The 16,772-nt window shown below is 55.2% G+C and overlaps 1 protein-coding gene across 3 annotated transcripts; it reads right to left on the reverse strand.

Moving 5' to 3' along the window:
* Nucleotides 1–6,724: 6,724 nt before the first annotated feature.
* On the reverse strand, nt 6,725–16,489 carry MAB21L4 (mab-21 like 4). Of its 3 annotated transcripts, none has more exons than XM_055287891.2 (5): nt 15,976–16,489; nt 12,109–12,334; nt 10,579–10,732; nt 8,881–9,237; nt 6,725–7,752 (listed from the first exon to the last, which is right to left on the reverse strand). In XM_055287891.2, exons 1-5 carry the CDS (start codon nt 16,487–16,489, stop codon nt 7,660–7,662), a joined length of 1,344 nt encoding a protein of 447 aa, XP_055143866.1. In that variant the 3' UTR covers nt 6,725–7,659. The 3 variants fall into 3 exon arrangements, with proteins under 3 accessions (XP_055143866.1, XP_055143868.1, XP_055143867.1); XM_055287893.2 differs by lacking the exon at nt 15,976–16,489 and adding an exon at nt 12,501–12,510; XM_055287892.2 differs by lacking the exon at nt 15,976–16,489 and adding an exon at nt 12,444–12,510.
* Nucleotides 16,490–16,772: the final 283 nt, after the last annotated feature.

Consider the following 16,772-nt stretch of genomic DNA (forward strand, 5'->3'; position numbering starts at 1 on the left):
ACCTGAGCCCATGACACGTGGAAGCCTCCAATGGAAGGCCCCCGATGCTCCCATCCAGCCAGTGCCCACCCCTCAACTGCCTGACTTCTGTGACCATAGATCAGCCTGGCATATTTGAACTTATTTATTTATTTATTTATTATTTATTTATTTTGAGACGGAGTTTCACTCTTGTTGCCCAAGCCGGAGTGCAGTGGCACGATCTCAGCTCACTACAACCTCCACCTGCCGGGTTCAAGCGATTCTCCTGCCTCAGCCTCCAGATTAGCTGGGACTACAGGTGTGCACCACCATGCCCAGCTAATTTTTGTATTTTTAGTACAGATGGGGTTTCACCACATCAGCCAGGCTGGTCTCGAACTCCTGACCTCAAGTGATCCACCTGCCTCGGCCTCCCAAAGTGCTGGGATTACAAGCGTGAGCCACCGTGCCTGGCCATAGTTGAATTTCATGGTCAGTGGAACACACGGCAGGTCCTCCACTGTGCCAGCTTCTTTCACTTACTGTTTTTGACACATGTGCTGTCGTGGGCGCCGGTGTGTCTTGTTGCTGAGTGCCGTCCCGTCATATGGACGTGCCGTCATGGGCGCCGGTGTGTCTTGTTGCTGAGTGCCATCCCCGTCATTTGGACACATCATGATTTGTTGGTTCATTACCATAGTTGAGCATCAGGGTTATTTCTATTTTGGGGCTGTTATGAATACGGTGGTAGTGAAATTCTTACTCAAGCCTTCACGTGGCCATATATTTTCATTTTTCTTGGATAAATAACTAGGAGTGGAATTGCAGGGTCATACGATAGGCTTAACCTTATATGAAACTGCCACGAAATTCTCCAAAGTGGCTCTTCATGCTTCATTCCCGCAGCTATGCACAAGCGTCCAGGGTGCTCCACATCCTCACCCACACTCAGCGTTGTCTTTTTTTGCTAGGGGGTGTAAAATAGTGTCTGATTTGGTTTTAGTTTGCATTTCCCTGATGCCTGTTCATGTTGAGCAACTTCTCATATGCTATCGGCCGTTTGTAGATCTTCTGAAAAGTGTCAGTTCAAATATTTTGTTCATATTTGGATTTTTGTCTTTTTATTGTCAATGTGCAATCATTTTAAAATATATTCTAGATACTATCAGATATGTGTGGCATGAATATTTTCTCCCATTCTGTGGCTTACCTATTCATTTTCTTTTCTTTTTTCTTTTTCTTTTTTTCTTTTTTTTTTTTTTTTTTTTTTGAGACAGAGTCTGTCTCTGTCCAGGCTGGAGAGCAGTGATGTGATCTCGGCTCACTGCAACCTCCACCTGCCAGGTTCAAGAGATTCTCCTGCCTCAGCCTCCCGAGTAGCTGAGATTACAGGCACGCACCACCACACCTGGCTAATTTTTGTGTTTTTTTGTAGAGACGGGGTTTTGCCATGTTGGCCAGGCTGGTCTCAAACTCCTGACCTCAAGTGATCCACCCACCTCAGCCTCCCAAAGTGCTGGAATTACAGGCATGAGCCACCACACCCAGCTTACCTATTCATTTTCTTAATTGTGTCTTTCAAAGAGCAGGTATTTTCAGTTTTGGTGAAGTCGTATTTGTGAATGAGTTTTCTTCTATGGTCTGGGCTGTTTGTATCTTGTCTGAGAAACCTTTGCTTACTTTGAGGCCATGACGATATCTTCCTGTGTTCTCTTCTAGAAACTTTACAGTGTCAGCTTTTGTGTTTAGGTCTATGATACACCTCATATTAATTTTGCACACAGGGTAGAAAGGGGGTCAAGGTTCATTTTTATCCATACTGATATCCCAGTTCCAGTAACATTTGTTAAACAGACTTTCCTTTCCCCATTGAACTGACTTGAAAGCTTTGTTAAAAATCAGTTGACTACACATTCATAGGTCTATTTACAGCCTCTCTCTTCTGTTTCATTGCATCCTCATGTCAATCTCATGCCGTTGCAAATATTGTAGCTTTATAGTAAGTCTTGAAATTAAGAACAAGTCCTCCAATGTTTTTCCCCCTTTTAAAGGTTTTTCGTATTCTACATCCTTTGAATTTCTGTGTGCATTTTAGACTCATGTTGTCTATTTCTTCAGAATAGCTTGCTGAAATTTTGGTAGGAACTGCACCAAATCTATATATCAAGTTAAGGAAAATGGAAATAAAGTATAAATTCCATTTCATAAACATAAATGTAACTCTTTTTAAATTACTCTCAGCAATGTTTCTAGTTTTCAATGTACAGCAAAGCGGGAGGGGGTTATTTAAGGAAAGCCAGTAACCCAGAAACATGAAAGCCACGACCCAGCCCAGGAGGCAGGACCAGGCAGCCTCCCCGGCCCCCAGCGGCCCTTCTCCCTCCAAGTAGGACCTCCTAGAAACAGCCCACTTGGGCGCAGATCTTTTGTTAGATTTATTCCTAGATGTTTGATATTGTTGATGCTGTTACAAATGGCATTTGAAAAATTTCATTTCCAGTTGTTTATTTTTTAATATATAATCTCATTTTTTTCTATATTAGTCTTGTATCTTCTGACCTTCCTAAATTCACAAGACCTAGTAGCTTCTTTGCAGATACCTTTGAATTTTCTAAGTAGAGAATCAAACCCTCTGTGACTAATGAGAGTTGTACGTCTTCTGCCTGTTATGTACTTTTTCTTGCTTCATTGCGCCGGTGTAGGCCACAAATACAGTGCAGAATCCCAGTAGTGAGCGTGCACCTTCTCACCTTGGAGACGTGTTTAATGTCTCAGCCTCAGGCTGACGGCAGCAGTGGGGTTTCTGCAGCTGCCCTGCTGTCAGAGGCAGGAAGTCCCCACCTGTCCTAGTTTGTGGAGAGTATTTATCACTAACAGCTGTCGTATTTTGTCAAATACCTTTTCTGCCTATGGTGAGATGATCATGAAGTTATGTTTCTTTATTCTACAGATGTGCTGTTTCGTTGACTGACCTCTTATTTTCTCGTAATATATTTGTCAGGTTTTGATAGCAAGGTTACATTGGTCTTGTAAAGTGGTTTGGACAGTATTTTCTTTTCCTTTATTTGTCAATTAAATTTGTCTAGAATAGGGACTATTTTTTTTTCCTTGTATTTTGGTAGAACTGTCCAGTGAAGCCTTATGGGACAGGAGCTTTTTTCATGGGAAGGATTTTTTTTAATGACTTCTAATGTTTTAATAGACATAGAGTTCTTTAGATTTTTGTCCCTCTCTTTGTGCCCGTTTTGGTAATTTGTGTTACCCAGAGCGTGCTTGATTCCTTCTAAGTTGTTGAATGTGTTGGCATAAAATCATCCATAATATCCCTTTATTATCCTTTAATGCTTATGGGCTCTCTAATGATTTCCTGTTTCATTCCTGATATTGGTAATTTATATTTTCTCCTTGTTTTCCCATTGATCAGTCTTGCTAGGAGGTTACTGATTTTATTAATCTCTTTGAAAAAGCGACATTTACCATCATTTTCTCAATTGTTCACTTTCTATTGATTTCCACTCTTATTGTTCCTTTTATTTTACTTCCCTTGGTTTTAATTTGCTCCTCTTTTTCTAGCTTCCTATGGTAGAAGCTTAATTGATTTTAAACATTTATTTGTTTTCTAGTACGAGCATTTAAAGCTAAAAATTTCCCTCTGAGCGCTTTCTTCACTGCATCTCCCAAATTTTGATCGATGGTGTTTTTGGTATCACTCAGAGCAAAATTTTTATAATTTCCTTGTGATTTCTTCTTTGAACCACAGACTATTTAGACTCACATTGTGTAATTTCCAGATATTTGGTGGATATTCTAAAGGTATTTTTGTTTTTTATTTCAAATTTATGTCTGTTGCGGTCAGAGCTCATACTGTCTATGCATTTCAGTATTTTGAACATGTACTGAGAGTCTGTTTTATAAACTAGCAGCAGTCTTGGTGACTATCCCATGGACACGAGGTGGACGTGTTTTGGTCATTGTCAGGTGTGAGCTTCTACAGATCCTCAGGTCCGCCTGGATGACAGCGTTGTTCAAGTCTTCTTTGTATCACTGGGGTTTTGTTGTTGTTTGTTTTGTTTTGTTTTTTTGCCTGCTTTTTCTGTGAAGTACTGAGAGTGGGGTGTTCAGTTCTCCCAGTGTGAATGTGGTCTTGTCTCCTTCTCCCTTTAACTCTATGTATTCATCTTCATGATTTTGAAGGTCTGTTGTTAGGATTGCTACACCTTCTTGATGAACTGACTATTTTTATCATTGTGAAATATCGCCCCTTACCTCTGGTAATACTCTTTGTCTTAATGTTTGTGTGTTCTCTTTCCTTGGGCCACTTGTCTCTCCATACAAAAGAGATGAACAATTTCTATTTCTTTTCTTTTTTTTCTTTTGAGACGGAGTTTCGCTCTTGTCGCCCAGGCTGGAGTGCAGTGGCGTGATCTCGGCTCACCGCAACCTCCACCTCCCAGGTTCAAGCAATTCTCCTGCCTCAGCTTCCCGAGTAGCTGCAATTACAGGCACCTGCCACCATTCCTGGCTAATTTTTTGTATTTTTAGTAGAGACGGGGTTTTACCATGTTGGCCAGGCTGGTCTCAAACTCCTGACCTCAGGTGATCCACCCCCTTCGGCCTCCCAAAGTGCTGGGATTACAGGCATGAGCCGCCGCGCCCGGCCCAGTTTCTATTTCCTGATGCCCTGCCCATGTGGAGGATTTTCCCTCACCACTGTCTTCTAGGAACCCCGAGTTGGGAAAGGCCATTTTGGTGTGCACCGAAAGACCAAGCCATCATATTCCATGAAACAGGCTCAGGATTTTCTTCCCCGGTCATCTCATCCCAGGGAACCCTCTCAAGGCCATATGTGTGAGGTTAAAGGAGAGGCACAGGTGCACGTAGGTGGTAATAGGGTGACCCAGGCCATTGTTCATCTAACTGACTTGTTTCCACCCCCCCTGCTTGGCCTGGCCCTGAAGGGGCCATGTCCATGTACAACGGATTGCTGTTGCACCACCACTGCCACCCCCAAACTTAGGACTCTGTAACATTCAGCTCATGGTGGGCAGCTCAGGTCACACAGTTACTTGGTGTCCCCTGGCCAGGGGCCCAATATCACGCCAAATGCTGCTTTTGAACAGTGAATACTTCTCTGCTGCAGACGATATGCTCTCGTTCCAGGACTTCACCTCCTCTTTTGGGGTTTGCCAGAGATGCCACATGGTGCCCCTTTCTACTGCAGATACCATTTGCACCATGGTGGTATCATAGCGTGAATCTGCTCAAGAACCTCCCTGTGCCCTGGCCCCACTCAGAACCAACAGCTTTCTGAGTCCCCCAGCAAATGGACATTTCCAAGTGAGGTGCATGCAGCCTCCAAAATCCAATGAGGCCCACTAAGCACCATGCTTGTTCTTCACAGTAGGTGGCGCAAGGTACAAAAACTTGCCCTTCACCTTGGAAGCAAAGTCTCAGCATGCCCACTGAGCCTCTAAAGTCTTAATCTCTGGGCCAGACCCTGAGACTGTAAGGTTTGTCTCCCACCCTCTGGAATGAATGGTCTTAGAAGGCATCCAAAGAACTTTCCAGTCAATCCTCTCCAGTTCGAATTAGCATGATGTCATCAATACAGTGAACCAGCATAATATTCTACAGACCATCCAGGTGACAAAGGCCCATTAGGCCTACGTTGTGACACAGAAGAGAGGGTTAACATCAGTCTGGGCCAGACTGTGAACTTATAATATTATCTCTTCCAAGTAAATGCAAACTGTGTCTGAGCCTCCCCTCTGATGGGGATTGGAAAGAATGCTTTTCTCCCAGGCCAGTGGCCACATATGAGTTCCAGAGGCCCTGCTGTCCTGTTGTACTAAGGATACCATGTCTAGCACAGCACCTGGACTACAGCTTACAACTTGGTTAAGTTTATGTAATCCACTACCACTCACCATAACCCATCTGGCTTCTACTGGAGCCATATTGGTGAATTAAAGTCTCTGAAAGTAGAACTAAATTCTGTTAGTACACCCAGGATGTGGTATGTTTTGCTGGGTTATCTTGGCCATGGGAATAGGGATGATTTCGAAATAATCTTCCCCTTGGCCCTTCCTGCTATTCCAGCTCTTACTCCTGCTATGTACAGCCACCCTGATTCACAATCAAATGCCAAGGGAATGGCCACAGGGTGGGCCTGGCCCTTCAGTTCCATTATGAATCAGATGTGAACCAAGATTCTGCTTCCACCAGCCCCCATTCTAATGGGGGAGGAGTGATGGCATTTTGTGTCCCTTTGTGTGGGTGTTGGCTCAGGCCCTGGATCTTGCAGCCTTCAAGGGGCCTGGGCATCTCCTGTCGTGAGTGTGCACTTCCTCTGGCAGATGGTCAGAGGTCCCTTTCAAGGAGGCTCCAGGGAGCTGCTGCTGCATGAATTGCAGGTCCCCTCCAAGAGCCTAGGGTGTGAGCTGTGGCTCAGGCACTGAGGGGTAAATGCCCCTGAGATGCCAGAGATGGAGAATAGGAAATGTCCAGTGGGCAGGACCCATGCAGGTCACGGGCTGCAGGCAGGCAGTGCTGGGCTGATGAGAGAATGTGAGTTGTGGGTACAAAGAATGGTAAGGACAGAGTGGGGGTGGCATCAGATGCCAGGAGAGGACACCTTACATCAGAGAGGGGGGGATGTATTATGTATTAGTAGGTTCTTGTACTGCTGTAAACAACTACCTGAGACTGGGCAATGAATAAAGAGGTTTAATTGACTCACAGTCCCGCAGGCTGTACAGGAAGCATGGCTGGGAGGCCTCAGGAAACTGCCAATCATGGCGGAAGGTCAAGGAGAAGGAGGCACATCTTACGTGGCCGGAGAAGGATGAAGAGAGCAAAAGGGGAGGGGGAGGGGCAACACACTCAAACAACCAGATCTCATGAGAACTCACTCACTATCACGACAACAGTAAAGGAGAACTCCACCCCCATGATCCAGTCACCTCCCGCCGGGCCCCTCCCCCAACACTGGGGATTACAATTCTACCTGAGATGTGGGTGGGAACACAGATCCACACCATATCAGGGGCCACTTCCACAGGGACGGGAAGAAGCAGATGGGACTAGTCGTGGGCAGGTGGGCTCATGGCTGTGTGTGCACCCTCAGTTGGCTTTAGTTTGCTCTAAGAATGAGGTAGGAGGTAGGGATGCCTGGGGAAGGGGGGTCATTCACAGAGAATGGAGAAGACTCAAAATTATCCATCAGCACATGAGACTCTTCTACTTCTAGGAGAAATGTTTTCCACACCGATATACAAAAAGTGGACTGTACCCTTTCTGCTGTGTATACCCAACACATTCATTTTTTCAAAACCAAATATACAGCATTTCGTCACCAAGGAATGGCATACAGTGCAGGCAGGGCCAAGCCCTCAGCTCCAGGTCTCCTGCCGATGCTGTTTGCTTGGCAACACCACGTGGCTGGGTCAATATGCACCACACGGAGAGCTTGGCACCTGCATCCAGGCCCTGACCCAGGAAGGAGGTGCTCCAAGAGGCCTGCCCTGCCCCACCAGGCACTGAAAGACTCTCAGAGGCCACTCCTGGGGAAAAGATCCCTCCACTACCCGCTCAAGGAGAAGCCCGTTCCTTCTTCCAAACGTCCCAGGAGCCTCCCATGGTGCAGTGCAGAGTCTGTCGGGGAGCCAAGAACAGGTGGCTGAGACCAGGTGGCCCAGCTCAGCTCTCCTCGCCGCCCAGAGTCCTGGTCTTCTGGAAGATGCTCTGCATGGCAGAGATCCGGTCCTTATCCTGGATGTTGAAGACCTGGAACTACAGGCAGGGTTGCAGGGGAGAAGGGTTACAGGGACCACTGGAGCCCATCATAAGCTCTCAGGGCCGAGAGCACAGCGTGGAACAACTGGCCCTCCCTGGGCCATGCCGGGCCTTCCTGCCCCCGGTATCTGCCTGGACGAGCATCCCAGAGGCGGAGCGGCCCCAGCCTCTGCTGCTCCCTGAGCCCCTCCTCACACACGGCGTCCCTGGCATGGGCCTGCACAGAGGAGGCCCCAGGGGGTGCTGCTTGAAGGCTGCCTCCGGCGACCACCCCATCCTCACCCCACCCTGCCCACACGGGTCTGCTGAGAGCACAGAGCATGGCCCTTGCCCCCTAATCGCAGGCTCTGGGGTAAAAATTCTTAAGTATTGGGCATGAGGGGAGACCCCAGGAGGCCATCAGCATCTCAACAGGCGGAAGTTTCCTAAAATAGGATAGAAGATGCCCAGCAGAGGGTGGCTTCCCTGGGGCCTCACTGCCACTAGGACACAGGAGAGGGTGGCTGAGAAACCCCTGTTTGTGCCCTGGAAGGAGACTGTGTTTGCTCCTGGGATGAGGGTGAGGGCCAGGCCCTGGGCGAGGAGCAGGGTGGACTCCAGGCAGGCTCGGCAGAGGTGGCAGAGCCTGGGGCACAGGGAGGGGCAGTTGGTGGAGCCTCCAGGCACCCATGAGAAGTGGCCCAGGGGACACAGGGTCCCAAGCAGCATGGCTGTGCATTCTTGAGTCCCGGGAGAAAAAAATGGTCCCTCTGGGGCCCCGGTAAGGCCATATCCCTTCACAAGGAATGGAACTCCAGGATGGGCAGCTGGGGCTCTAAGCATTTGCCAAGTGTGAGCTGGGGGGCAATTCTGGTGGGAAACGGAAGCAGGGTCAGACCCACTGCCCTGGTTCCAGGGAGAAGCCCCAGGCCCTGTGAGGCCACCAGTGAGGCGACCCCCCCCACGGCCCATGTGACCCCCAGACATCACATGTTCCCACAGACGCTCTCCATCCAAGCCCTGACCTGGCCTCAGCATTCCTGGGGCCGCTGACCCGGGAGAGAATGGGCAGGGAGCCAGGCCAGGGGTCCATCTCACCCTCCCATGCCCCTGGGCCTGCCCAAGGCCCCCGCAGCCAGCACCCACCTTGTCCAGCAGGACGTCGAAGTAGGCAGTGGCCCAGTAAGTGGGGTCGCTGGCCGGCAGCTGCAGGAGCGCCTTGAGTCCGGAGCCGATGCGCGGCGGGGGGCTGCAGCCCAGGTGGGTGGCGTGGATGCGCAGGGCCGCCTCGGGCTGGCTGGCGAAGCCCTCCACGCGCTGGTAGATGGCGCCGAGGTCCAGGTCGCTGCCCTGCAGCAGGTTGCGCTGCGGGTGGAGGAAGTGGGGCAGCTTCCTCGTGGCCAGACAACAGAGCAGCACCACCAGCAGGCGGTACACGGCTCCCTGCAACTCTGCCCAGTCCTCGGGCGCTGGGAAGAGCACGGAGGCCCACAGCAGCACCACCTGCAGGACAGCAGGGTCAGCCCTGGCCTCCTGGCCCACCCGGCCCACCCTGCACTCCCACCCTGTGCTCCCACCCTCACCGTGGCTGCCCCTCCCTGCTCCCACCCGCACCTCTCCCTACCCTGCGCCCTCCCCTCCACGTCCCAGTAGGAGTCCCAGGCCCCTCCCACCCGCTGCCCCCAGCCTGCTGGCTCCCGAAGGCATGAACCCCTCTCTCTCCTCCCCTGCCTGGCTCTGGCCCTGGCGCCTCACCCCAGCTCCTCCTTTCACCCCTCAGGACCTCCCTTGGGGACCTCTGCAGCTCCCAGCATCCTCTGGGCCTTTCTCTCCTTCCCTCCGCCCCTTTGAGCTCCTACTCCCCCCTGCAGCCCAACCCAATGGGCCCATGGCATTATCACAGTCCTAGCCTGTGTGCTCATGACCCCTGGCCTGAACCACAAGACCTGAGCTGCCTGTGGCCGCTCCAGAGACCCTTCCCCTCCATCCTGCCCCAGGCCCTGTCTCACAGCGGCTTTTCAAACCCTCTTCTCCCACGGCCCCTCACACTGCAGTTGAGTTTGGGGCTTGGGAACCACCATGCATCTGACCTCAAGGGGGGCTGGAAGCTCCAGGTCAGGTAGGGGCCTGAGAGGGCATGGCCAGAGGTCACCTAGGGACTCCCGACACCAGGAGGGGCACCTCTCCCTCAACACTGAGCCAGGTGGAGGTGCCAGCCCCATCTGTGGAGCAGCGCCCAGCTGGCCACACACTCCAGGGAGGGGCCAGTCGAGCAGACTCCCAAGACAGCACAGCCCCCACCTGCTTCCTCGGGGTTGGGGTGGGTTGGAGTCCCTGGCCCCTGCCTGTTCCTTGTTCTTCTTAGCATTTGACGTTACAAAGCCTCAGAAGGACAGAGTTCTGCAGAATGTCACTGTGGCCCAGGAAGCAGAGAGAAGGGTGTGCCTGGACTCTCCTGGGAACCCCCAGAGGGAGATGTCCCAGCCGGGTGACATTCCCAGACACTGGGAGGAGGCTCACTGGGCGGGAACACCGGGCTCTGTGAGGCCCCACCCTGAGATTCTACCCAACAGTGTCCCAGGGCCAGGAGGCCTCCGAGGTCGCGGCCCAGGGATGGTGAAGGCCAGCCTGCGGCACCACGGCACCCGCAGCCACATTCCCATGACCCTCATGAGCCACGGCCTCACCTCCTCAGAACCTGGGCAGGCCCTCAGAATCCCCCCAACTCTGACTCGGGACTCATAGCAGCTGCCCGCCAGTCAGGGCTGGCAGGAGGGACACGCCTGGGTGCACCTACCCCTGGGCCCTGGTGACGGACAACCCGCTGAGTCCCGCCCTGGGTACCTTCAGGTGGCCAAAGGTCAGGCCGTCAGTCCGGCCGCTGTCACGCCAGCTCTCGTGGTTGACCCGGTCGAGGATGGAGAGGCTGTCCAGGCGATGACCCTGCAGGGAGCCCAGCTCCCCCAGCAGCCTCGTGAGCAGGTAGTCAGCAGAGGTCCTGGGGCCCAGACAGACGCACTGGGTCAGCCCCCGCCGCTGTTGGCCCCCAGCATGGGGAACTCCTGAGCCCCGGAGGTTCGGGCCCTGGCCGGGGTTGTGCTGTGCTGCGCCTGCTGGTGGGACCCAGCCTGGAATCCAGGTTTCTCGGGAGCTGCGGTCACCGGCTGTGCAGTCTCCACGCCTGCTTTTCGTGGAGACTCCCTGGCCCTGAATACGGAGGGATGTAGGAGCCTCCAGGCCAGCCCGGCCCTTTGTGTAGACAGGAAGGTGCCTCTCAGACCTGCCCAGGTTGGAGCCACCCAGCCCGGGGGTGTGACGGCTCCACCCACGGCCCCTTCAGGGAGCCCAGGGCAGCAGCCTCCAGGTGTGGCCGCACGATGGGCTCAGAATCTCTGCTCCACACCCCAGCCCCGCCCATGCCCATAGCTCAGAGCAGCTCACACTAGATGACTTGCTGTGTGCATGCTGGATGGGCTGAGGTGGTGGAGCCTTGGCACCGTACCCTCATGGGCCCACCCTTCACGGAGCCTCAACGGGGGCCAGTAATGCGCCCAGTGTCCCCCCCAAGTCTACAGGAAGTGGGGCACCAAAAATGTCATTTTCCCATTTACTTGCAAAAATGACTCTGCCTAGCCCAGCCCTTCCCCTTCCTTGGCAGGAGGGCAGGTAGTTATTCCACAAGCTTGGACGCCGCCCCTGCCTCGCGTGAAGGGGTCAGCGAGAATGCAGAGCAGGTGACTGGCGCTCCGCTGAGCCTTTCCTTTCAGGAGAAAACCACTGGAGGGACATGACCAGCTTTGCAAAGCCCTCCACTGACGAGCGTGGATTCAACCAACCTTCCAGCAAGTGACGGGGGGAGGTGAGCCACCCTGAGGGGCTGTTGCAGTGGTGTCAGATCTGGATGGGATGCGGTCCCTGGCCATTGGCTAGGGGTCTCCAGGGGAGCTCAGCCTCTGCCCAGGGCCCCTCTCCTTCCTCTCAGACATCAATGTGGACACACCCCCACTGGGGACCCTCTCAGCTTCTCTGGGAACCCGCCTGCCTGGACAGGTTGCCTGAACTCTCAGCTATTTTCCTGCCCCAAGCAAAAGCTGGGTAGTGAAAGGTCCCATCTAGGGCAGCCGTCCACAATTCCAGGTCTCTCATCACCCAGTGTCAGATGCCACCAGGCCCCTTTCCACTTGGGAGAGGTCACATTTCCACCCTCCCTACAGCCAGAGACCCCAGTAATCTCAGTGGAACACACATGCCCATGGGGGCAGAGGCAGATGGAGGACCCTGCAGATCCTCCTGGCTGGGGCCAGGGGAGCATGGGGGTGGTGGCCCCTTCCTGCCCATTCCCCAGGAACCTTGTGACCAGGAAGGTGTGCCTACCTCCAGAGCTGGGCGCTGGCCGGCACCAGGCCCACCCCTTGGCCGAGGATCCTTCTCAAGCTGCCCTCGGGGAATCCGGGCATCTGCTGCACCCCCTCCAGGGCAGGCACCCCAAGCTTCCTTCTCACCACGGGCACCACGTGGAAGCTGATTGTTCTCCAGCCGCTGGACACCAGCAAGGACAGATGGAGCTGTTCCTCCCTCAGGCTGGACGCGTTCAGCGAACCTGCAAAGACCCAAGTCACGCCGGCCCTTCGACCTGCCTCACCCGCCCAGGACACTCCACAGCCCTCCTCCTGCTGCCAACTTGGCCCCTGCCCCTCATCACCTCTCACCTGCAGCCCTCTCTGCTGGCCCCAACCTGCAGGCTGCAGCTCCCCAACCCCGGACACCTGTGTCCATCCCTGGACCTCAGTCGAGTGATGAGCTAGCCACCATGCCTGCCCAATGGTGACAGTCCTTGGCACAACTGTCAGCTCAGCGACTTGCAGCATTAGTGATGACAGCAGCATCCTACGTGAGGTTTTCCTTTGCCAGGCACCATCCTCACCCCACACCCCAGGACCACGCCTGCTGTGCCTTCCCAGGCCTTCCTGAGCCTGCTCGCTCTGACCCAGCCCTGGGACCGAAGTCCCAGGCCGCAGCTAGCCCCCTACCTCTTGACGATGGCCCTGGTGTCTCTGCTGCCTTCTCTGCAGGGGAGGAGGCAGCAGCAGTCCAGGCTGGGGCCACAGGGCTCCCACTCCAGAGCTGGAGAGGGTGGAGCGAGGCTAGGCCTTTCCTCCCCAGAACTCGCCTCCTCCTCCCCCCACCCCTGGAAGCTTCCCTGAGAGCCCCCTGCCACTCAAATCAACTGCGTGCATGGGAAGCCCATGTTGGATCCAGCTAGGGGACCAGTCTACATGATGGGGGCAGCTGGGGAGAGAGGGACAGGCCCAGGCCAGGGCTCAGTTCCCATGGAGAGAAGAGGTGGCGGCGGCCTCCAGTAGCAGGGAGCCAGCTCGGCCAGCCCTGTTTCTGGGCTGCCCAGGCCAGCAGGCTCACAGTGACGGAGCTCAGCCACTATTCCTGACCAGGTCTGGATCCTACACTTCTCAGAGAGCCCTTGCCCGAGAGTCCCATGTCCTCTGTCCAAGAGGTTTCCCACTCCCTTCCCTCCTCAGACCCCACCCAGGACCCAGCCCAGTGCCCACTTCCCTAACACGGAACCCAGAGCCCTGGAGGGCCTGCTCCAGGGTGTAACGGGGCTGGGGCTGGGGGCATTCAGGTGAGTCCAGGGGCCCTCTGGCCTCTGCCTCAGTTGCCCTACTCCCCCCAAAACAAATTAATGTCCGAGAATGAAGAGGTGAGGTGTCACTCAGGGTGACTGCAGACACCCGCACAGCCCCCGCCCTACACTGGCCCAGGGACTGGGGGAGAGGCCGCCCCTCCCCTCCCCAGTACTGTCCAGCCAGGGTGCCCAGGTCACAGGGAGCAGGGCCCAGGCAGCATGCTGGCGTGTCCCCGAGGGAATCCTGGCACGTGCCTTGGGAAAGGTCCCCATCATGAGCGAGCATGGGGCCTGCCTTCCCACCATCCCACCGTCCCAGGGCCCTTCCGGAGGGAGCCTGGTCCTGGCTGTGTGGACCCCTCAGCACCCACAATCTCCCCTGGGGCAGTTCTGGGGACACCTCTGGGACCCACCTCAGGGCAACCCTGGCCCTGCTGCCTGGGCAGCCCATCCCACAGGGGCCTCAGTTCCCATCAATGGAAGAGAAGGAGGGCCCCCCCCATGCAGCATTTGAGGTGCCTGCCATTCAGAGCTGCCTCTAGTGGCCACACACCTCATCTGCCGTGGGCCACACACGCTCGCTGCCCATGACCTGGCAGCTTGGAAGGCAGCCACAACTACACCAGCCCAGCCACAGGCCACAGCCCCGGGCTGGTCTCACCGGTTCCCAGGGTGGGGGCAGCCTGACCCCTGTCACCCAGGCTGCCACTTCCCGTTTAAGGTGAGTGTCAGGAAACAATGCCTGGAATCTCCCTGCACGCCCAGCGCAGCTTCAGGGGCCGTGGGTGCGGCCTGCAGTATCGGGTCTGCTTTCCCAGGACGCACTCTGCGGGTGTGAGAAGCCTGGTGGCTTAGACCAAATCCGAACGACTCAGGGCCTGGCACGGCCTCCTGCTCACCCCAATGGGTGGGCCTGTCTCACAGGTGGGGACAGGGCCAAGTGAGGTCGGGAAGAAGATAGAAATACCCACCCCACGGCCTACATGATTAAAGGTTCAGAAGATGATGGTGCAGGAAGCCCAAGGGGCTGGGGGCAGGGTGAGGGCTGGCTGGGAGCACCAGAAGCTGACACCCCAGAGGTCAGGTCAGTCACTCACCCTAGGGCACTAGACAGGTCTGGGGAGGGCTTCTGTTAGAATCCGCCCTCCTGGCCTCCCAGTATATAGACGGGAGGCCTGGCTGTGTGCGGCGGTGGCGGCACACCCTTCCCCAGAACCCACAGAAGGTGCCCCTGCCTTCAGGCAGGCCCCAGCGCTGGGCAGCTTCAAGCAGCTCACGGCCTCTCGAGAAGGTGAGCTGACCCCACCCGCTGACCTCACGGAGGACATGAGGGTCGGATGAATACTAGGGAGGTGACTCGAGGCAACAAAGCCCTGTGAGGACTGTGGTGACTCACATGTGACAAATTCTGTTCCAGTCCCCAGTTCCCTTCCAGGACAACCTGACCCCCTGGAGGATGGCTGCACCACTCAGGGTCCCCATCATCCTGGCTCCTGCACAGGCTGAGCCCTGTCCTCTCAGCCACCCTCGCCGTCCAGGCAGCCCCTGCTGAAGGAACCCTGGGCTCAGACTCACCCTGGACTGTATCAACAAGGCCCCAAAGGTGGGCCAGGCCCTGTGGCTCACACCTGCAATCCCAGCACTTTGAGAGGCCCAGGTGGATGGATCATCTGAGGTCAGAAGTTCAAGACCAGCCTGGCCAACATGGTGAAACCCTGTCTCTACTAAAATACAAAAATTAGCTGGGCGTGGTGGCCCATGCCTGTAATCCTAGCTACTCGGGAGGCTGAGGCAGGAGAATCGCTTGAACCAGGAGGTGGAGGTTGCAGTGAGCCAAGATCGCGCCATTGCACTCCAGCCTGGGTGACAGAGTGAGACTCGGTCTCAAAAACAAATAAACAAACAAAAGGCCCCAGAGGAGAGACTGAGGCCAGCCCCTGGTCCATGCAGAAGCCCAGCCTCAGAGCCCACTTGGGGCTCAAGACACCAATAGGCAACTCAGCCATAAGCTGATAAGACACGGGCACACACATTCACACCCCTGCACTCATGTGCACGCAGGCAGGCACACACACACCCCTCCCACCCGGTGCAACATCATCAGACACTGGAAGTGGGCATGAGACGGCCTCGGGGAGCCTCAAGGTCACAGGCTGTGACTGGCAACAGAGCCACCTGCCCAGAGCCGTGTGAGGGACCCTCCTGCAAGGCCACCAGTGAAGCAGCTGCCCCAGACTCCAGCCACTGGACGACCGGCAGCCATGGAAACCCCGTGCAAACACACGACGCGGAACATGTCATCTGTCTTCTTAGAGGCGTTTGGAGCTGGAAGACCTAAGTGAGGTCTCCCGACTTCTGTGCCCCAACACGCTGTTCACACTTGCACAGTGTCACACACGTGCACACATGCCTGTGTGTGCAGTCACACACAGAGGACAGTTGCCACCCTGTGTGCACGTACATGGCAATCACACACATGTGCACTCACACACTTGCACACAGACACCCACACAGTGGGCAGGTACAGCTCTGCGAGCACCCACACAGCAGCCCCTCGGTACACACAGATATGCATGCAGAGTGGGCTGTGCCTGTACCTGGCGCGATGAGACTGTGGTGCTTGCAGTGTACGATGGCTGCCACCAGCAGGTCCTTGAGGACACACAGGACCTTGCTGGGCACAATGTGTCCACGGCACTTGGCGTCACCCTCTGAGGAGGCAGTGAAGGTATCATCGGTGGTCCACCGCTCCAGGCCAGCCCCTTCCCTGGGCACACCCAGGCGGCATAATTCAGGGCCATCCCCCGGCTGGGTGGCCTCTGGTTCCTCAATCAGTAGAGCCTCGGCATCCACCCACAGGGGCACCTCCATGTCCATTGGATCCTCAGAGGAGCGCAGGGCGAACTGGAAGGCCTCCAGGCCGCGGGAGTAGTCCACGATGAAGCGGGGGTCCAGGGCATGCACGCGCTCCAGCACCGTGAGCAGCACATTCTCTGCACGCTGGAAGTCCTGGGCACGCGGTGCCTCCCGGGACCGGATGGCCTGCAGGTAGTGGTGCCACAGGGGCACCTGCACGGCCATGGCTGCGGTGGGGACAGCAGGGGCAGGCATCCCTTCAGTGGCAGGTGAGGGCCAGTGGCCCCTGAGGAGGACTCCGCAGGCCAGCTGTGCAGATGGGCTGTGAGGAGGCACCTGCCCAGGTGAGCAGCAGGTCTGCAGATGGGGCCTCAGCTCCCGCAGAGCAGAATTCCAGGGTGACGGCACAGTGCGGCAGGTGAAATAGCTGAACTATTTAAGGCCTTTGAAGTGGGGGTGAGTCAGTCCCCAGCAATTGAGAATGTCACAGGGGCTGTGCAGGGCAGGCGGAGGCTCAGTTTGGTTACCACCCTCCTCC

This window comes from Symphalangus syndactylus, chromosome 8 (genome assembly GCF_028878055.3).
Source record: "Symphalangus syndactylus isolate Jambi chromosome 8, NHGRI_mSymSyn1-v2.1_pri, whole genome shotgun sequence".
Lineage (NCBI taxonomy): Eukaryota > Metazoa > Chordata > Mammalia > Primates > Hylobatidae > Symphalangus > Symphalangus syndactylus.